We start from the raw sequence: 21,715 nt of genomic DNA, 5'->3' as shown, positions 1-21,715 counted from the left end.
AGGGAGGGGATTCCTGCACCCAGCTTCAGCACATGGATGAGCCACTGGAGATCTGAACAAAGCTCAGCACTCCCCAGCAGACAGAGAGAGAGAGGGGGAGAGGGATCCTGACCCAAATCTGAACTTGAACTGGCCTCCATTGCGAAGAGATGATCTGAATGGGGGTGAGGAAAGTGTTCAGGACTGGGCTGGAAAGGGATGGTGTGGTGCAGACTGTTCATTCCCTGCCAGCAGCAAAGCAGGCGTGGAGCATGCGCCAGAGCAGCAGGAGGCTTTTTGATACCAGGCTTGATGATCAGTGTGTTGTGTGCTGCTGTGCAGACAGACAGGCTCCTTCCACACCCCACACCACTAACACAGCCTCACTCATCCTGCTGGAAAAGGAGCGTGATGGGCACCTCGCTTTGGAAAGGGTTAAAAGCAGCCCTGGGGGGGCCTTTCCTTGGATGCAAAGGGAGGAGAAGCCAGGAACACTTGCTGTTAGGCTTCGACATGGCTAAGGGAGCTGTGACCACTGCCTGGGCTGTACCTGCATGTCCACATACTTCATTCCTCTCATCCCACCTTTCTGTGCCAGCTCCTTAGTAGTGCCAGATGCTGGAAGTGTGGCTTTGCCTCAGCTGCAGCCATTCGGACCGGTAGCCCTGGGAGTGACCGTGACAGGGACGCATCAGGAGGGGCAGCATCCTGCAGAACTGGATCCCCAGCAGCTGGCCCAGCCTCACCAGCCAAGTTTCAGGAGAGAAAAAGAAAAGGAGCACCAGGGAGCTGGGACGGGAGTCAAAGATGGAAGAGGACAGGCTGTCTTTGCCCGTGGTCCTGCTGGGATGAGCCCCTGGGAAACGCTGCGCTGATTTCCCAGGCCATGTCTTGCAGTTAAGCGATGATGGATAAACCCCATCACATGGGGCCTCTTCTCAGCAGCTCAGGTTGCAGGGAGCTGAACACAGCAGGAGCTGCCTCCCATGCAGTGCCCCGAAGTATTGTGTTTCTCTGGAACAAACCAGAAACACGTTGGGGGCGGGAATGCCAGCAACGCCTGTAGCCCATGGAAAAATGGCAGCGTGGCTTGGATGTCTTCTCAAAGCCACATCTCTGCAGGCCAGCACTGCTGGCCCCAAAAGCAACTGCAGAGCCGTGACGATCAGCAGAGGTGCCAGCAGAGAGCCTGGGGAGGAGCTGGATCGGGGCAGGGGGAGATCAACAAGAGCTTCGTGTTTGCTCTTGGGCCGTGTGCCCACTGCTGAGAGCCCAACTGCAGAGAGCTGGTCTAGAGCAGAGCAAGCACCATCAGATTTACCTCCCCAGAACTGGGAGATGTATGCAGAGTTCAGGGCTGAAATGTCCATGATGGAGACACAGACCCTGGCTCCTGCCTGGTGCAAGCACATCCAACTTTGACTATAGTGGAGCCATGCTTATTTCCACCTGCACATAGGAGCACCTAAGCAGGGTTTGTAGTGAGTGAGATACAGTCCAGAGTAACTGGTGAATGACCAGGCAACCTGCCTGACATCCCTGGACAGAGTCACCTGGGAAGGAGGTGCCGCTCCCGTGCTGGGATTAATGCCTTGCACATCACTCAAAACCAGATGGATCTCCCAAGGATCCACATTCATGGACAACCCTAGAACTGGGTATGCAGGAGCCAAAGGGCTCCAACAGCCAGAGGAAAAGGTAATGTAGCTGGCAAGCATCAAACCAGGCACAGCACAGGGTGGGTTAGGGACACTCCCTCCTCTGTGGATTTCACAACTGCTGACCAGAACGCAGATCTTCACAGGCAGCAGGCAGGTTTTTGTTGGAACCATGTGTGGCATTTGGGGGAGATAGTAATGGTTTGTGTGTGAATAGGTTCTTGCAGAAAACACTGTCCTGCAGTTTGAACCCAGGGGGAGCAATCCCAGGAGGGGGACTTTGATCCAACCTTAGGAGATCACAGGGAGCACTCTGAGGAGCTGTGAGAGGAAGGGGTTTCCAGTTTCCACTAGTGCCAAGCCTTTCTCTAGCCCTGCACCTGACCCGGTCCACCTGGGGCTTTGCTTGATAGAACCACAGAATCATCAAGGTTGGAAAAGACCTTCAAGATCATCAAGTGCAGCCATCAGCCCTACACCACCGTCACCTCTAGAACACCTCCCGAAGCCCCATGTCTACCCCTTTTTTGAAGAGTCCCAGGGATGCCACCCATCTGCCTGGGACCCACCACTGGCCCCATGGAGAGAGGGTACCCGAAGGTTTCCCCTTCTCCCTTACCTCTCTGTCCTCTGGCCAGCCTGTTTCTCTCACAGCTTTGAAAAGAGAATTGCCAGCCTCACACCTGTCAGGTTTAAGTGATTGCCTGTCGCTTGGAGGGAGGGAGGGAGCCCATCTGTACAGCCCTGGCTCCACAGGCTCTGCTCACCAGGGGAAATGTCTCCATCCCTCAGGAACAAAACGCTTCATTTCCCATCTCCTGGCCTCGCCACATTGTCCTGCTGCAGCTCCCAGCCCTTTCAATTACTGCTTCACTAGAATAATGAACAGCAGCTTTCTGCTGGCACACAGTTTTTGTCCACCCAAGGAGCTGATCCCATCACGAAACGCTCATCCCCCCCAAGGCCCATCATTTCCCACCGTGCAGAAGAGTGCCTGTCCCCCGAGGCGGGGTGGGGGGGGTGGTGCAGAGAAGTGACATGACCTCAGCAAAGGCGTGCAGGGAGCCAGGGAGAGGGCTCAGGGGTGGACTTGGGAGATCTAAATCCTTCTCTTGCTTATTGGAGCACACTTCTGCCTGTGGGTTATACACAAACACAGGCTCACAGTCACCGTCCCCAGCGGGTCCCTTTCCATGGGTCCACATCCCTGCCTCTGCCCTGGATCTCCAGAATTTGGGGAGGTGTAATTCTGGGTACCCTTCCTAGTAGCTTAGCCAGGGAGGAGAAGGAGCAACAAGGAGGAGAGGCACCCAGTCCAGCTGCTGCCAGCTGTGCGAGGTCCATCTGAATGCCACAGCTGCCTGGGATTATGAATGGATACCAGAGTGGGAATGCTGAGTCTGAACAGCTCAAGTAAACACTGCAGAGCAGTCCAGAAATAATGGCATGGGGGCTTTATAATAGGCAGGAATCATAATTAAATAGAAATTAGTTACTGAAATGGTCACTTCCTGGGGTTTCATTGATGTCCGATTAACTTAACTTTTAATTTGCATAAGCAATAAATGTTTAATTATGTTATTAATATATTTGAGTTGAAGAGCTTATGGGGTTTTATAATTGGCATTTAACTAGATAGTTCCAGCATATTAACTAATGTTTTATAGCTCCACACGAGGTTTCCCAATTACAACTGACCTAAAAATTTGCTTGTTGGACCTGCCTGGAAAGTGTCACCTGAACAGAACAGGGGCACCTGCAGAGGAGGATGTGTGGAGGCTGTTCCCACTCAGAAGGATGTGCACAGCCAGCTCTGCACCCCCCACAGAGGCGCTGAGACCCCTCTCCCCTCCCTGAGATTCTCTTTCCTTAAGGCCCACAACCCTCCCTGCTGCAGAGAGGGACTCACCTCCCCTCTTGCAGCATTCAGCTTAGCCAAAAAAGGCTGACACACAGGAGGGGATTAGGATGGGGAGAAGGATTTAGAGATGGGGTAGGCTTGTCTGTGGGTTACAGCATGACCTTGGCAGGGGCAGGACACGACGTGTCCAGCTCCCAGCCCTTGCTTGTTCCTCTACTGCAGGTTGGCACCAGTTTTTTCTCATGTCAAGGAACATCCTTTAAGGTCCAGTGCCAGCAGACCTGCTGAAGAGCTATACTCAGGCACCTTCTGTGTTCTTCCCTTTGGGATCCTCTTCCCAAACACAGCTGCTTCCCCAGGGACACAGAGTGTTGCAGGGGTGGAATTACAATGCCCCGAGTCGGCACACGGGCTTCTCTATGAATCCACCGAGCTCTGTCTCACCCAGGGACTGCTATGGCACTGAGGTTGTCCCTGGTCCCACACACCCTATGAAAGCAGCATCAGGCCCACCTTCTCCCCTTGTGCACTCCGCAGACACGTGCCCACTGACAGCGATTCCCTCTTGACAGCTCCTCCTGAGACCTGTCAGTTAGCCATTCTTAAGCTATTTTCAATTCCATCTCTACACTTAACTTTGATGACTGGTTTAGTAGGCAAAAAATGGCATTGTGTTTGACTGACAAGGCCCATTTCCCATGAATCATGTAGACCAGCCTTGATTATATTCCTGCCTTTTAATTCTTTATTAACTGGAACCTGTGATAGCTTTTTCTTTGATGCCATCAGATCACCCTGTAGTATTCAAGTCATTCTGCGTCCTTTTCCAGCCTGATAGAATTTAACCTTTTAGAATTTAACTGTTTCAACAAATAGTAAAACCCAACAGCAGCGAGTGAAGCATCTCCTCAGCAAAGGCTTCCAACCCATGTATCTGCTTATGGGAAGTGGAGTATCCAAGGAGATCCTTGGTCTTATCCTCAAACACACAAGAATTGTTTTGTCATCTTGGAAGCCACAAACTCTGTTGGCCTCCAGAGGCAGACTGTGAATAGTTATTCAAATCTTCAGTCGGTGTGCAGGTTACCAGGGGAGATGAGGGCACTGGTCCACCTTCCCCTTTGCACAACTGATCAGGTGCTTTGGGCCAGGAGGCAGAGAAGCAGAGGTGTTCCTCCTCACCCTGCCACACAAAGTCCATGTCTGCACCTATTTAGGGGTGTTCAAGGCCAGGTTGGATGGGGCCCTGGGCAACCTTGTGTAGCTCCAGGCCTGGAGGTTGGTGTCCCTGCCTGTGGCAGGAGGCTGGAGCTCTGTGATCCTTGGGGTCCCTTCCAATCCAGACCATCCTATGATTCTATGATTCTAACTCCCAGCAGGCTCCCAGCACAGAAGCAAGCAGGGAGCTCCTCCTCACGTCCTTCAGGGACATCCAAGATACAGCTGCCCTGGGCTGTAAGCACCCCGGGGGCAACAGGAGACAAGTATGTCCCAGGGCACATGGTCATCAGAGCCAGACGTTCCCAGGAGTGCTGCTGAAGACTGTTGAGCAAATTAGCTCTATTAACACAAATAATAAGGGTCTGAGCTGCAATCCCTGTACCTTCTATCTGGCAGAACTCATCTGGTGGCTGCTTGTAATAGCATGACCTTAATGGACTCATCAAGGGAGCAAGGCTCTGTCTCTGGCTAAACATGGATGTGGGACCATGCTGTGCTCCGGGCAGCTAGAGCAGGCTGCTAAGATCAAGAGAGACACACTCTGGTGTAATGGGGCTCAGGATCTGGCCCCTTCATCCCTCCAAGAGAGGCAATTTCAAGTGTCATCACCTCCTCGAAACTGTACAGCAGAAGAAATAAATTACCAAAGGGATTTGATTGTTCATTACTCTGCTGAGCTGCAAGGAAATGAAGCAGAACTAAAATTAAGGGCTAGGAGGCAGAGGAAACGTCAGATAACATTTCCCATCTTCTCCAGAGCCCATCTTCTCCCCCGAAACAGGCTGGGGCACTCTCCATATGGCTGCACTGAGCCGTGCAGCCCCTGGTCCTGCAAAGGCAGGGAGGTCAGTGGAGTTGGCCAAGCTGGGTGGAGAGAGGGCAGGGTGAGGGCTGTATTGGATTTGGATGGATGGGTTAGAGACAAGGAGGTCACATCTGGGCCCCCTCTGCCTGAGCCACTGAGTGGCACAGAGAGACAGGGACATCCCAGAATCTGGATTGCCATCCAGAGGACGGCAAGAGGAGATGCCCAGCTAATCTGGAGAACTCAGTCCCCATCTCCGCTGAATCCCACGGGCTTAACACGCTGCTCCTATTGCTGGTATCCAAACCCCATCCTCCTTTAGTGGCCACCGGGAAGCATTGCAAGGGAAGGTCACTACGGGTTAAAGCCGCATTCCTGACGTGCTTTTGCTGCCAGCAGCTACTTAACCAGATGCTACTTAACCAAGGATGTCTCTGCTGCTTCCCATGCGGGAGAGGAAGGGGGGAAAGCTGGTTATTACTGGAGAGAGCTGAGCTGCCTCCACCCTTGGTGAATGGCAAGGGAATTGCTTTTGCTGGAACGTGTGTCAAATCTCCACTAATACCAAGCACACCCCTGTGTCCACTTCCAGCTGGGTACACTCTTCAAAGCAGGCACCCCAGGCAGCACACCACACCACCAAGTGCTCCCAAAACCTCATCAGAGCCAGGAGAGTAGCTTGTAAAGCCTTCAAGGGCCAGCTGGGCTAGTGAAAATTACAGAGAAAAGCAAAGTGGGCAGGGATCTCAAAGAGCTGTTGTGATTAGTACCTAGACAGTGGGATGCCCGTGCTCCAAACGCGGTCAGGACCCAGGGGATTCCCGGTCAGTGGGTGTTCAGCAGAGAGGGGACGTATGAGGTCACTCACAGAAGGCCTTGGCAGTCCTGAGGGGTTCCTGCTGTGGGAGGGAAAGGAAGGGCCATGCAGCAAGCGGTCAGGAGCATTTCCTGGTTTAACCACCCCTGGAGACACTGGCTTTTGGCCCACCCAAAACACACGATGTGGCCGAGCCCCCCCCCCCAGTGCCTCTGCTCGGAGCAGATGCAGGGCTGTGCAGTGGGATGCAGAGCAGCCCGGTGGGGGAGGTGAGATCCCAGCCCACGCTGGGGGATTTCCAGGGGCAGGAGGCTCAGCCCGGAGCAGCAGCAGTGTCAGGCTGGGCTTGGCACTCGCCTGTGCGGTGGCTGATTGTGTAAATGGGACTCACATCAACAAACACCCTGGCAGGAGCAGCTTTTAAAATTCCTTCTGGCTTGTATCAGGGCGCAGAGGCAGAAGAGCACCTCTGACTTCATTTTGTTGCTTAACCTTTGCTTGGCTGGCTGCATCTCCAGCTCCTGAAATGACACGAAACCAAAGCACCTTCTCGTGCCAGCAAGATTGGTCCTGAGCTCCTTCTGTAGCTGGAGCAGCCCCTGGCAGGCAGGGGTGGGGAGGACTGCTGGATCAGCTCTGCTCTCCTTACGCTTCTGTCACCCAGTGAAGCTTTCCAAGCAGCATCTTCCCTCTCATAATCCCTTTTATCCTCTGGAGGCTTCACTATCCCTGCAAGGGACTCGCTTCATGTACACAGCAAAGGGAGCCGCCCCCAGAGAAATCTCCCCACCTCTCCTCCCTCAGGCTTTAAGGCCCCTTTAAAACCTCCAGTGCCACGCAAGCCCTGCTGTTTACCCTGCCTTTTTGCCCATCAGCCTTAGGAGCTCCAGTCTCTGGCTCTCCTGGGAGCAGCATTCCATTAACCCCTTGCAGGCGCCAGGCACCACGAGGCTCGGAACCAGCTTGTGCCCGGGGGTGGGTGTGCTACTGGAGCGTGTCTCAAATTAGCCAATCCTGCTCTTGTCGTTAAAACCGAACTGGAGATGTATTTGTTCTGCCAAGCTTTTCAACTCAGTTTAATTTAGCTCTGCGAACTTGCCGTGTCTCAGGCTCCCTGGAATGTGTCAGGTGGAGTGTATTATAAATATGCATCATTCTGATCTCATTGTCTGGCTCAAAGGTTCAGCAGGCAGAAAGAGTCCAGCAAGTGCAGCCTCCCTTCCACTGGGCCAGGGGGACAATCCAGGTCACAGCCAAGCTTACTTTGAGCTGGCACCGGCCTGGGACAGGCTGCTTTAGACACGCAGGCTGTGCATGCCTGCGAACAGGGATGCGATCGAGCACCAAGGTAACGTTAACTCTAGTGAGGCTGGAAGCTGGGAGAGCTTCAAAGCTGCCAGCAGAAAGAAAGGGAAAGAATCACAATTCCTTCCCACCGATTTACAGCATGCCTGTGAGCCAGGCAGTGCCTCGCCGGGTGCCTTGGCTAGCCAGCCAGGACACAGATCTGTGTTGTGAGGGGAGGTGATAAATGGAAAGGGAACCCTACTTTGCAGCTGGTTACAGATGCAGGCAGGTCTTTGAGCAAATAGCTTATTAGAGGCGTTGTGTGTTGTTACAGCTGGTTTTCTGCAAAGCGCTGAGGGATCGGGTAAGTTCGGAGAGGCAAAGGCAGGAGGAGAGCGAGCGGTGCTCTGAGCAAACCAGCTCCTCTCACAGCAGAGGTAAACTGGGCCCAGAGACGACTCAGCTTCCAGAGTTACCCCGGGCACGGGGGTTACTGCATCAGCAATTAGCTGGGGCGCAGGCTGAATACATGTCAGACGGTCAGGACACAATGCTGACAGCACCACTGTGAGACCTGGGGCTCTGGTCCAAATGAAGGCACCCTGCCAGCACGCCTGTCCCACCCTGTCTGTGCGATTCTCACAGGACCCCATTGCACTGATTTGCTCCTCTCTGCCTGTGCAGGCTGCGTGTCACCGTGCACACATCGCTTTAGGCAGAAGGTCCATCCAGACAGGCACAGCACAGCCCCTTGCTGGGGATGTAGAATACCCCACTCTCCATCCCAGATCCCAGACAGCTTCACAATCCAAATGTCCCAGGCACAGAAGTAGCTTCAGTGGAAGAGACTGTACTTCCAAAGTGTGACAGACGCTGTCTCCTCTTTGCTTTCCTTTCACTAAGTCCTCCACATCACTCCACCCATACCAAGAGTGAGTCATTCCCTCTGCTCTAGCATACCCTTTTCTGGAAGCTTTCCAGTTTACTGTCCTTGCTGAGCCTCAGGTTCCCTTTGTGCACACCTCCCCTGCTCGCTGGTTCCCCAGCACCTTCACTGTGCCTCTGGTACTGTTTGCTGCTGCACCCCACAGCTGCACTATATCACCCCATGAGCCCAGCACCGACAGACAGCCCCATCCTTTGTCTCTGTCCCCTGAAATGCTGCTGTGGCTGTTTGCTGGGGCAGGGCAATAAATCTGAGCTGCTGGGTCCAGACAGAGTTGTCAGCCCTGCGGCTGTTTGGACAAGGGGTGTTTCATAGCCGGTGCTGTGAAACACTGTTGGTTGTGTGCTGTGACCGTGCCTGATGCATCTCTCCAGGATGGACATTCCTCTTCTCTCCTTGGGGCACTGGGAAGGACTGGCAGCACCATTCTGCTCGGTGTGACTGAACCAAACATTGGGAGTGGTGAATGACACTACCAGCACTTCGCTAAATGTTCCACATGATGCAGTTGGTAGAAAGATGCTCATCTGTTCCTAGTTACTTTTGGAAACCCAGGGATACACACTGTCAGGTGACTTGGAAGGATGCTTTAGGGAGAGATAGCCACTTTTCCTCCTTTCCTGTGTCTGCTTCTATCTCCAGAAGAGCCGTGGGAGAACAAAGCAAGGAACAAAACTGCTCCGAAACAGACTGGGGGTGGGGTGTCCTTCTTTTCTCCTTAATTGTAATACTGTGAATTAATTCTGTTTCCAGCAGGAACAAGGAGTTCCCAGCAGCCCGTAGACATCCAGATAAGGCTGAGCTGTTCGTTCAGCTCCTTTGGGTTCTCTGGTACCTGCCTCGCTGCCAACTGCTTCACACCAACTTTTCAGAGAGTTTTAAATTATTCGAGCGTGACACAGAGCAAGGGGGTTTGCATCCTTAATTGGCAAAGCCTCTTCCCACTCCAGTGTGGGAGCTGTCCTGCCAATTTATTCTGATCCTGGTTCACATGCCTTGCAGACATCTTCCCAGGGATGCCCAAGAGCCCTGTCATTGTACCTGAATCCTCATCTGCCCGTTCTTACCATCTTCTCCCAAGGCTTTCCCTGTGCCCTCCTGTTTGACTTACAACACCCCTTCTTGCAGCCACCCTGCCCTCCAGAAAAGCCCTGTTGATGCCTCTGACTTTGCCTGTTGAAGAGGCAGCACACACAAGGGGGGGAGGGAAATAAGCTGGGCTGCAGGTGACCCACTCCTAACAGTCCTAGTCACAGCTTTCCCCCAAGGAGGAAAGACTGAGGAAATACACAGCTGCAGATGAAAGAAGGTTTAGAAAAGGAGGGGGGAAAAATCCCCAAACCCCAGGAAATAGGAAAGAGCCAGCAGAAAGGAAGGTGTATCTACCTTTTCCCATTTGCTTACCTCCTCTGCACTCTCTTGCTCTCTCAGGACCTTCATTTCCCCTTTACCTTCCTTGCCTCCCAGTGCTTCCTCTTACTGCAGCTTCCCAGCTGGGCTCCTGCAGAGGTGGGACCATCCCCTGCAGGACAGCTCAGCTCACCCTCACAGAGGAGCCCGGCACACGCAGAGGCAGGGCTGGGTGCCGTGGGGCTATGGCATTGCTGGGCACCTGCCGTTCTGCAGCAGCACTGCATCGCCACACAGCCCCATCTTAGGCAGCTGGGATGTTCATACCATAGTCTGGACAGCTTGGCAAGAAGGAAGCACTGAGAGACACCATAAACATCTGTGTTTCCTTGCATATTCTCCTTGTGCTTCCCCACTCTTTCCCTCTCATCACCTCCTTAACGTGTTTACCCAGTGCCCTATATTTACTCCTCTCTCTTCTGCAAACTAATAGCTTCTTTCCTCCCCCTCTTTAATTTTTCCTGGCCCCTTTCTGCTATTACACAGCCCTGTTTGTGTTCCTGGAGATTCATTTCAGCTTGCTTCATTAATTTATTCCCCTTTCCCTCTTTTGCCTTCTGTCCCCTTCCCCTACACACCCCCATACACCTCCCTCCCCCCCAGATTTACAGCAGCAGCGGAAAGCTGATGGTCTCTGCTCACTGCCTGCCATCCAGAGAGCCATTAGGGGCCAATCCATCACCAAAATGCCCCAGCCAAAGTGACTGGAAGATTCTTTACAGTCGCCGTCCCTGCCGCAATCTCGAATGCTGTCGGGGGGTTTGGATTGCAGCGTGTCAGCTGTCTGCCTGAGCACGGCTGTGAGGGAGCTGTCTCAAGGCAGAAATATTATTTACAAGATAATGTGGTTTATGGAGAAGGGGAGAGAGAGAGGAAGAATGACTGCCACCGCTGAGGACAGTGGGGAGAGGAGCCTCGCGTTCTGATGGCTCGACGTGGAGCTCTGAGCTCTTAATTAAGGAACAGGGGAAGGCAGGGTGCAGGGTGCTGAGCGATGCAGGCTCTGGGGTGTCCTTGTGAGGCAAGAGAAGAGTGGGTTTGCATGGAATTCTTCAGGAAAGGGATGGGGGATCATGGTTGAGGTGATTCCCAAGGCAAATTCTTCCCCGGTAGCGATGTCTCGGCACGGTGCTGGGAGTTCACGTGCTCCGTGCTCAGAGGCAACACTCCAGTTCTCTGCTGGGGGATTTGTTGGTATCGACCAGAGAGGGGGTTTCCCTGGGAAATGTTTATACACCTCAGTTCACTCCTGTATGACAGCAGCAAATCTGAGAGGTGAAGAAGGCTGGCTGTGAGGTGAGATCTGGGAATAGGCTGCTGGCAGCGTTTCAGCACAGTGAGCTCCGCAACTGCATCTGGTCTGTGGGACTGTCGGGAGCCCAGCTAAGCAAGTGCTGAATCTGTGGATGTGAGGTGGGAGTAAGTGGCAGATTTTCACCCTGAGGAGCCCTCTATGAGTTGTCCTGCCTAGGCTGGGAAGGTGTGCATACATTTTGTAGCCATGCATGCATGTAAGGTGGGTATAATTTTGAGGTCTTGGGCATGAGGAGCTTAGTGGAGATCCTGGCTACTGCTACAATGCCCAAAGGCATGATTCTCACAGAATAAAGCCCATCAGTGTGATTCTTGCAAAATAAAGCCCATCCAGTCCAGCACCTACTCTCTAAGAGCAGCCAGTAGCCCATGCATTAACCCAAGTAGAAAAATCAGGTGCGACTGACAACTTCTAGAAAGCACCTTGTTTCCTCATCCCTGTCTTGCTCCCCTCCCCTGGATTTCTTTTCCTTCTCCTCCTCCTCCTCCTTCTTCCTCCATTCCAATTATCTCCTTCTTTCATCACTGCCAGAGCTGTAAGTACAAAGTACCAATTAGCTAGTTTTCAAGTTTAATTAGGTTGGAAGGTAGAGCAAATTAAATCCTTTTATCGTACGTTTCAAAGCGCTTTCCCATCAGGCCCGTGGGATAGGTTTCCTTTGAATGAGGGCCACGCTAGTCACCAAGGAGCTGGCCCAAGTCACAGAGCTCTCCAGCCACCGGGCAAACAGGAGATGAAATTCAGGATACAGTGTATCCCCCCCTCACCCCTAAATCCTGCACTCAGGGACTCTCTTTCGCAGGGTTGAGCGGTGCACAAACCTCTGCTCCACCTCAGTAAATCAAGCGCTGGTCCTTGGCTTTCCTCAGGGCCACAAACAGCAAAGCTCTCTGTCATTTCAACAGGGCCTGGAATTCAGTGAAGTCACAGTGTCAGAGAGTGCTGGGGGCTTTAAAGCCAGTTACAGGATATACAGCAGAAGGTCCACGCAAGCCCCCCTGCTCCTCCTGGAAGCACCTTTACTCCCTAAACCCTTCTTTCTTCAAGGGCAGCACCAAGGCACAAGAACAGATCCAGGAACAATCACCTGGCCTAAGGGGGGATGGGGGAATAGAGTAAGGAAGCAGGTAGCTCTCCCAGACAGAGTGGGCTGCAATTGTAGCCACAGACCCCTGTTCCTCTTCAGCTCTGACTGCTGCATTTTGGTACATCCTGCCTTGCCCCACGAAGCTGCCCGCACACACACGGCTACCTGAGGCCGTTTCAGCCCCTTTGCTCCCTGGTTCTACTGGTCTTTGCGTTGTCTGATGCCCTAACCCCCTCCCCCTGCGCTTCCCTGTGTTGCAGATAAGCCCCTGCCCCAGGGCTCCCCAGGAAGCATCGTTGGGATCGTGGGAGGAGTCGTGGCGGCGGCTCTCATCATCGGCGTGGCTGTCACCGTGATCATCGTCTACAGGCGGCAGCAGAAGAACCGCACCGAGACCGACAACGACCTGTAGGTAGCTCGTGCTGGCAGTACAGCACCTGCGGGTACAGGTGCTGTCGGATGGGGCAGCAGACAGAGCAGCGCCGGCCCCTCTGCTGCCTGTCCGTGTGCAAGGAAAGCCCGGAGCACACGGCTGCTCCAGCCGGCTCTTCCTCTAGCTCACTCCTCTGACTCTCCCCTGGTTTGGGCTCCCCCCCAGTGCTTTCCATCCTGCTCTCTCCTGTTTTCAAACCCTTATCACAAGCCTTAAGTGGAAGCTGAAGCGGTGATGTTGACCCAGACGCTGCTTTTCCCTGGATGCAGCTCAGCTCCGGGGGCAGGAGGGTCCTATCCTTCCCTTTTCTAAGAGGCTTCAGGCTCCTGAACTAGACAGAGTCACATTCTGTCACCAGAGAGGGGCCTCAGAGAGGCCCTGAGCACCTCTGAATGTGCCCCAAAGACTCTGGAAAGGATTCACATCCACTCAGCACTCCAGTTCTGTACATATGGTGCCAGCCTGACAACAAGAACTCTGGCAGTGGGAGAGTAGAGAGAGGGGATGCCCCAGGGACTCCTCTCCTTGACAGGTACTTGCTTTGCTTTGCCTTACACAGACCCCAGGCAGGGAATTGGGTGGTGTGGAGTGCAGCCTGTGCAGCAGGAACAGAGCCCTCTCCCCAGCGTCTTGCTGAACAGCTCCATTTTGTCACTGCCTTTCCACAGGAGCATCCCCCCACTTCCATCCCACCCAAAAGGAAAGCCCAAAGGCTAGAAGCTGCTTTTATCTTCCACAACCCACCTCCCACCACCCCCCCAATCCTCATTGTTGTTACATCTTGGCCACATTTTGTGCTCCATTTAATCCCATTTGAAGAGAGGGCATTGGAGGATAGCAGGAGAGGGAGGGAACAGGAGGAGAGACAGAAAGGCACACAAACACACAAAAAATAGCACCACAAGGTGAAATTGCATCAACAGCTCTGCCCTGTGATAGTGATGCATTCAGACAATCCGCTCCCCACAATGGCCCTCCAGGCAGGCACAGGGAAGAGCCACTTCAGCTGAGAACAGAAGCACAAAGGTGCCCTAGTCTGCAGAGTTGTCGCCTCTATTGTGGAGTCCCTAAATAGCATTTCTTTTCTTTACAGCCATGTAAAGTCAATGCCTTTGGGAGCCTTGGGGACCCACTTTACCCTCCCCCCCATCCACTCTGGTCTCACGCTGGAATCCATTGGGTTGCCAAGGATAGCCCCAGTCTCTATCAGAAGATCTGGTGAAGTTTATACAGAGAAGGGAGGGGGAGCCAGCTAATTAGTGGATCAGAGTGTTAATAAGTTTTGTAAAAGGATTAGACACATCTGTGCATATGGACAGAATGTGCAGACAGTCTCTAGGCTGGGATTATAATGGCTGCCAATCCCTGTGCCCTGGGGCAAAAGCTGACCCCCCGACTGGGGGTCAGGGATAAATGTCCCTGAGAGGCACAGCCTGTCTATAAGGGAAACTCAAACTCCCCCTGGGAAGCACGTGGCAGGGGCTACTGTTCCAGATAGGGTCCCAAACTGGGGCTGACTTTACCTTGTTGATTTGCAGTCAGCACTGCCAGGCATGTTCTGGTACCCTATAGCCATAGAACGAGCCGCCTCCTGTGGGATGACATGGAGCCATTCCAAAACAGGACTGGGAGACAGGTACCCCAGCTGCACCCTTGGGACCTGCAATCCCAACAGGGATTTGCTTGGAACTAGGGACAGAGGGCTAGGAGGGAGTTTATTTCCATTAACAATTCTAATTAGGGTGAGGAGGAGGACGCCCAAGGGTCACTGAGGAGAATCTATATGATTATATTGGCAGTTCAGTGACAAATCAACTCTTTGGTGCCCGCAGGATCCGGCTTGTTACAGCATCTCAAAGCCAGCAGACCCCTTTCTCTTGCTCTCTAATCGACAACCCCTTCTCTACCTGCAGAATTGACTTGCCTCCATCCCACAAACCTGCCCCTCCACCGAAAAGGAAACAGGAGATGAAAAGCCACCTGACTGCAGAAGACATCCAGGTATGCCACCCCAGCCCAGATGCAGGTTCCTTCCCCTGGCAAGGAAAAAGGATTGGGGCACTCTCTGCAGTGCAGGAATTTTGGAAAAACCACGTCTGCCAGAGCAAAGTCTTTGGCCTGAGTTTGAGGGACAGAGAGTAAGGGCTCATCTGCCCAGAATCCCCCAAGACTGGCACAAATTGGAAGCTGCAGCTTGGATCCTGCTTACTGCCTTCTGTGGGAACTGAATTCTAAATAAAACGGTGTTAGATGGGCTCTCAGGTGTGAGGACTTTTGAACATACCCAGTATTTTGAAGGTCATGAGTATCAGTGAGGGGTGTGAGAATGAAAGAAAAGAGCACAGGAGGCAAATAACACGGTGGGAGCAAGGGAGGAGGGAAGATGCGCTGCTCTCGATGGTGATAACTTGTAGGGGCATCACCCGAAGCAGACGTTGCCCCAAGCTGTGACAGAGGGATAGCACTTGCTCTCCTCACCCCTTTCTCTCTCCTCTGTTACAGGTTGTTCACTTAGACAACATGAAACACGAGGAGGAAATCCAGAAGCTCCCTCTGCAGACTCCATACTATGACATGGCAGCCACCGAGCCCTCCCCCTACTCCGACAAACCGGTAAGGAGATGGGGATGCTGAGAGCCCTGCCTGGCCTCACCCTCACACCCAGCCCCACCGCCTTCCACACAGGATCTCTCACCTTTGAAAAATTAAAGCCCCCTCCCCACCCCCAGCAGCCATGGGGGGTGAACAACCAGCCTTCACAGCCCAGGAGCATCCTCTCCCGGAGGAAGGCAACCTTCACACTCTGACCTCAGCCCACTGACCCTAATCCAGCACCTGCCCCTTTTGCCCTTGGTTTCCATAGGTCCTGGAGCTGTGCCTTTATGGGTCACTCCTCAGTAAAACACCCTGCATGTTCCAAATCTTCATCAGAGGATTCTCACAACCTGGGGTAGTCTCACCTTTACCTGCACATGATGGCTAAGCCTACAAGCCAACCATCCCACCCCAGCCTCCTGCAGCTGAGCCCCCCGTGAGGGTTTGAGGCTGAAGGACGAGCCCTGCGGTGTGAGCTTCACAGAGCCATTCTCTGCAGGGCCCAGCGTGCCAGCATTTGACTCTCAATTGACACCAAGTTCTTTAAAACCCCCTTTTTTTGTGTGTGTGGATTTGTTCAGCCTCAGATAGGGAGATGCTAATGTGAGGCAGCAGCAGCAGAGGGATTAAGGGTCAAGGAGAGATGTGTACGGGAACAGTCAGCTTTCAAGGACTGAGGCTGAAGGAGGAACTGTTAGCTTCAAAAGGCAAAGGCACAGAAATCAGGTAGGATTAGAGTCCTTCCTCAATGAGAAAAGAGAAAACCTTCCTCTTCCCAGACTTTAGACAACATCCTTCCCCTCCATCACTCTGTGGCATGGGGCTGCTCCCCTCCTTCCCCCCCAAAGATCCCTGTGTACAGGCTGCAGGTCTCTCTCCATCCCTTCCTCCACGAGGGGTGGTTCAAAGCACTGCACACCAAGCCTGCTGCTTCTAGATCAACGTGACCCCGTATCTTTGAGAAGGCAGTATAAATACCAGCCCATACCAGAGTAATATTTTATGAACATAACTAATTATAACCCCCGCTCCAGTTCATCCTGGTATGACCCTTTAATGTGTTTTCCCTGTGCAGATAACAGAAGGACAGGGCCCAGTGATCTTTAGCTAGCAGAAGTCTGCAGAGAGACAGATGCCGAGGGCACTGGCAATAAAGACACAGTTCTGGGCTGAGCTGTACTGATGTGATCCTATTTACTTCACCCCATATGAAGATGGCCAGTGTCCCTAAAGAAAAACTTCCCTTTGGAGCTCTTCCTCAGTCCTGGGGCTTGTTTCCAGCTCTTCCTGATCCTTGCTGAGTAGTAGCTGAGTTTTAAATGAAGCACAGAACACTAAGGCCAGACGGGCTGCTCTGCAGAGAGCATCTGAGCACCAAATTTCAGGGAAGCAAGAGGATGGAGGAGCTCATTTCGGGAAATAACGAGCAGTCAGTTAATTAAGTGGCAGAGTTAGTGATGTGAGATGGGGGCCTGATGGGTAGCTGCTCTGTAACCATGGGAACAGAGTTTGCTGCTCTCAATCCAGGTCTGAGAAGATGCAGTTCTGTGTCCCACACTTGGCATGTGCTGCTCCTTACCCGTGGCTTTAGCCAAGGGGTGATGGACTGTGGAGCCCTCGTTCCATTTGGCCCACAAAACAGCTCTCTTTGGGCTGGGGATGTGGTGCCCAGGTAACTCAAGCACTGCTGCCACAGCTGTGCCCGCTCTTGGCACAAGTCTAGCACAGCTGTGACCTGTCTCTTGGTCAGCTTGGCTGGCAGTCCCTGTAAATGGTACTGCACTCCCTCATCACACCCATGCACCATGCTTTGGCTTTCTGCCCCAGGAACAAGATGAGGCTTGCTCCCATTTCTTGCTAAATCCCTGTACCCTTTGGGCAGGCAGCAGGCTGTTCAAGTTCGTGACTGGTAAGGGGAAGAAGGGCATCACTTCACTGCCAAGAAGTGCTGGTTTTGCTGGATTCCTCCCAGCTAACACAAGCAGGCTGCTGCCACAGCCAGGTGTGCATCACATTGCCCAGCCAAGCTTTTGGAAGACCACTCACAGGCATCGCTTCTTTCACTCCTGAAGGACTGCAGGGGCTTCTTGTTCATGCCAGGCACAGGAGATGCTGAGCTGGGACAGCACTTGTGTGGAAAGCACCAGGGAACAGCAGCAGGGGCAGTGGTGGTTGCCAAAACCAGCACACCACCCTCCATCAGCATGCTGAGGGACCAACCAAGGCAAGCTAGACATGCACAGTCCTTTGCCCAAGAGATGGGTCAGTTGGAGGATGAGGAGGGAAGCACACTTCCTTCAGCTTCACTGGGTCTCCACCGACCTCAGTTCAGTACAATCCCCCTCCCACTGTGTTCAGATGCAAGGCAGCTACTCTGCTCTAGACATGGTCCTGGGAACCTTTAGAGGGGAAGGCTCAAAAGAAAAGCAAGATATTCTCCTTCTGCCTGCACTTCCTCTGGAGATTTGACTTGGGATGTTGGTGAAGGTGATGGGAGGAAGGGAAGAGGAAGGAAAACAGGGTGGGTGCATTCAGCTTTAAGTTAACTGTGCAAAACCTCACAATTTGAGATAAACTAGATTCCTCACAAGGCAGCAGGAAAGCCACTGCCTGGGGGTGACAGTTTCACAGCACTGGAACAGGAGTCAGAAAGTGATTAGAGATGGCAACGGTGGGGAGAAGGGGGGGTGATGAGAGAGTTGCCAGGAGAAAATGAGAGACAGGTGGAGGGGGAATCTATGGAGTGTGCAGGTACATGTGTGTGGATGTGTGGAGATGCGTGCTGGCAGGGAGAGCTGAGCCTGGGTCAGGGAAGACCTACAAGGTCTGTGTGTGCATGTCAGAGTGGCAGCACCCGTGTGTGCCAATTAACATGTGTGGGGAAAGGCACACGTGTGCCCTGTGTGCACATGGCACTGCCCATGGGTCCCTGGCACTGCCCATGGGTCCCGCAGACACCGTGTGCTTGTGTGTGCGAGAGCGAGCAGGAGAGCTGGAGGGGGGTGTGTGTGTAGGAGTGTGATTAGTTTACGTGTCAGCTCTACCCATTTGCACAGGTAGGAGAGAAAGTTTCATTGCTGCAGACGGCAGAATCATTCCTTTCAGTTTACAGGGCAATTACCGGGGTGCCGATGCTGGTGATTTACAGCCAGTGCTTGCACGTGGCAGTGCCAGACCTTGTATACAAGTCACATTATTGATATTGTAATAAATTTCACTCCAAACAAGCAGCAGGGAGCACGAGCAAGCCCGAGAACAGCAGAAAGGAGGGGAACTCCATGGAGAGAGCACCTCCAGTGGGAAGAGGCACTTCTTTGGAGAGGAGTGAGGCAAAGCAGACAGGATAGAAACAAGGAGGCAAAGACTTTGTCTGCCTTTCTGTAGGACTGGATGAGAAAACAAGATACAAAGTTCACAGGGAGAGAGGTCTTCAGGGCATAGGTTTAGGTGAGAGCCTGCAATGGGCATCACTGTTTTCCTAAGTGTCCATAGACAGTCTGGGCCCAGACGTGAAGCAGAGGCCGTGGGACACAGCTTTCATGCCAGCAACTTGCCACAGCCACCCTGTGGGCAGGGCAGAGGCAACCTCAAGCCTCCTGGCCCCCCAGTCTCCAGCTTCACTGAGCACCACAGGAGAACTGGGCACTGCAGATGCTCCTACAGCTGTGTTTCCCTGTCCTCTCATCCCATGGCTCACGGATGTCAGCAGGGAGCCAATCCCTGCCACAGAACAGCGTGGCTGTCCGAGATAACCACTTGCTGAATAGCCCCTTCCAGCAACAGGCACTAAATCCACTTGTTCCAGAGCTGTAACCTCCAGAAAATGGCCCTGCCACAGCTGGCACGTGGCTGAGGACACTTCCAAACAGAGAGGAGAAAAACATTTCCAAATGAAGCACCTCTCACGTAGCTGCCACGTGATGCAGCCAGTTTGGAAAGGGGATAGAGAAACTGGAAAGCTATTTCGTTTGGAAGAGACAACTCCCTCCTCTCAGAGAGGCTGAGCAGATGCTTGACTACTGCTGGCACTGAAACCAGGCCTGAAAACTAGCACAAAAAAACCCCACTGGGGAAGCAGCCATGGTACTTACCCCTTCACACCTCAGCTGCTGACACCAGCGTTCCTCCTGGTGACTCAGTTTCCCTGCCGAGCAATGAGGTTTCCCTGCCACCCTGCATCCCAAGCTTATCTGACCATTATCACTTGCAAACCAGGAAAGATGCCTGAGCAGGAATGATCAGACAAATTGGCTAATATTCCTTCCACACAGTTCTTGCTGATAAGCCTGCTTAGTAAGGGGATACCCATAAATATTTTCATGCCAAAGGAGGACGCTTGTAGCATCTAGTAGACATTATTATAATGACAAAATCATGCTGCACAGTTAATCTGTGCAGTTCTGTGCAGTCAAGCCCCGTGTTAAAACATGGAATGTAAGAATATAATAGTGCAAAACAGGAGTACTGGCCAAGCAGCATTGTTTGTTTCCCTTCTGTAACGTGCCTGCTGCCAACCTGCCCCTGGAGCTACAACCCTGAAGCCACTCCTTCCTGACATCCAAAACTCCAGCCTTCCCCTGTGACTTTCACTCATGCCCCCAGCATGCTGCAGCGAACCCCACAGTCCCAGGTCAGCACTGACAGCTCAGGGATCCAGTGAGGTTTGAATGCAGCCAACCACCCGCAGCTCAGGAAGACGCTTATCCCAGAGAGGTTGAAGGGAAGGAAGATCAGAGCAGCATCGTGCAGCTGGGAGCAGCCCCGCTGGAAGGAGCAGAGGGGGCAGCTGCTGGGAGTGATGGATTTGGGGAGCAATGCCATTGATTGGGACCTTGGATTTGGGATTTTACCTGACTGATTGTTCATTACCTCCCTACCTCCTTCTTTTTAACTGTTTTTTCTTCCTCCCCCCCTCACCCTTTTCTTCTTTCTCCCTCCACCCTCCACACACTCCCTCTCCCGCCTCATTCACTCGCTCCCCACCTTCGGCACGGTTCTCACTCCCTTGCCTTCCCCACTTCAACCCCCAACTCCTCCCTCCCGTGTCCCCACCGCCTTGCTGCTCTCTTCTCTCCAGAACCCTGGCAACAAGGACTGTGATGTCCACTATGCAGAGCTGGACACGTCCGCTCTGGCCTCGTCACCCAGTCCTCGGACCTCCATCCATGCTGGCGGAGACCTAGTCGAGTATGCAACCATCCAGCCCAACTTACGCTAGCGCATGTCACTCTAGGCCCTTTCCCCTCAGATTCTGGCCTCAAGGTACACGATCACACTCTGCCTTCCGCACTGCGCCCCTCCCAAGTCACTGCTCCCCACCCCCTGCATCTCCTCCCTTCCTGTGGAGTGGCCCCCACGCACCCAGTCTGTCCTCTCCTCCCCTCCCCTCCCTCCACCTCCTGCACGCTGCCCATGATGGCTGCTCTTCGCTGCCCTTGTTTCTGGGGGTGCTGACAGGAATGCCTTGCCTTGCCTTCTCTGCATGCTCTCTGCAGTGTTCTCCTTTGCTTTCTACAGTGAGGTGAGGCATGTGGGAGGGGGGAAGGGGTTAACAGCTTTGTTTCAGGACAGGGGTCTTGCCCCTCTGCAGTCAGTGTGGCTGGAGACTGCAGGGAGAAAGGAGGTGGGTTTGAAGGGTACAGCTCTTGGTGCCAGAGTTGGGTTTGGGGTATTTTTGCAAGGCTCAGCAGCACGAAGCAAAGCAGCAATGCTGGGATGCGCAGAAGCTGACGCCAAAAAACTTTGTGGAGCTGTTAAGAAGGCCTTTCCAAGCTAGTCAGTACAAGAAGGGAAGGGAAGGGAAAAGGGACTGACTGGAAGGGGAAAAAAAAGCAAGTTTGTGTGCATGGAAGGAACTATAGATAAGATGGAGCATATGTGCATGTGTGAAAGAACAAGGTGGGAGAGTATGTGAGAGAATACAGGAACATGCAAAGGTTCCTGCATCTGAGAGAGTCAGAAAGGGACCACGTATGCAAAAGTAAGAAGGGCTTACGTTGTGTGAGGTTGGGGTAGACAGCATGTTCGGATGCTTGAGAGAAGAAAATACCCTCCTCAGAATTAGAGGCCAAACCTGGCTGCTTCCCTATTCTCATGTTTTATTCACCACTTTGTTTAAGCATCACCAAGCTCCTTAGAAAGCTCAGGTCCTGCAGCATGGACTGACTAGAACTCAGCTTGCACTGACAAGTGGTTGATCTAGACCACCTCTAGCTACTGGTGACCCTTTGAAATAGAATGGTGTCTGCAGTGGAAAGAGGTGCCTTCTGCCCTTCTTACACCCCCCTACACTATCATCATA

The 21,715-nt window shown here is 53.0% G+C and overlaps 1 protein-coding gene across 1 annotated transcript in view; it reads left to right on the top strand.

The window, feature by feature from the left end:
* NECTIN1 (nectin cell adhesion molecule 1) overlaps positions 1-21,715 on the top strand; it is a gene marked incomplete at both ends in the record, with an annotated part of 94,569 nt that overhangs the window by 66,393 nt on the left and 6,461 nt on the right. Inside the window, 3 exons of the mRNA XM_084275001.1 lie at positions 12,647-12,794; positions 14,733-14,820; positions 15,322-15,432. Of these exons, the coding sequence (XP_084131127.1) occupies positions 12,647-12,794; positions 14,733-14,820; positions 15,322-15,432 (347 nt within the window). The remainder of the gene's footprint in view (positions 1-12,646; positions 12,795-14,732; positions 14,821-15,321; positions 15,433-21,715) is intronic.

The sequence above is a fragment of the Gallinula chloropus genome (genome assembly GCF_964237585.1).
Source record: "Gallinula chloropus genome assembly, chromosome: 24".
NCBI lineage: Eukaryota > Metazoa > Chordata > Aves > Gruiformes > Rallidae > Gallinula > Gallinula chloropus.
The sequence above is the reverse complement of the archived record's forward strand: the minus strand, read 5'-3'. Positions and strand labels throughout refer to the sequence as shown.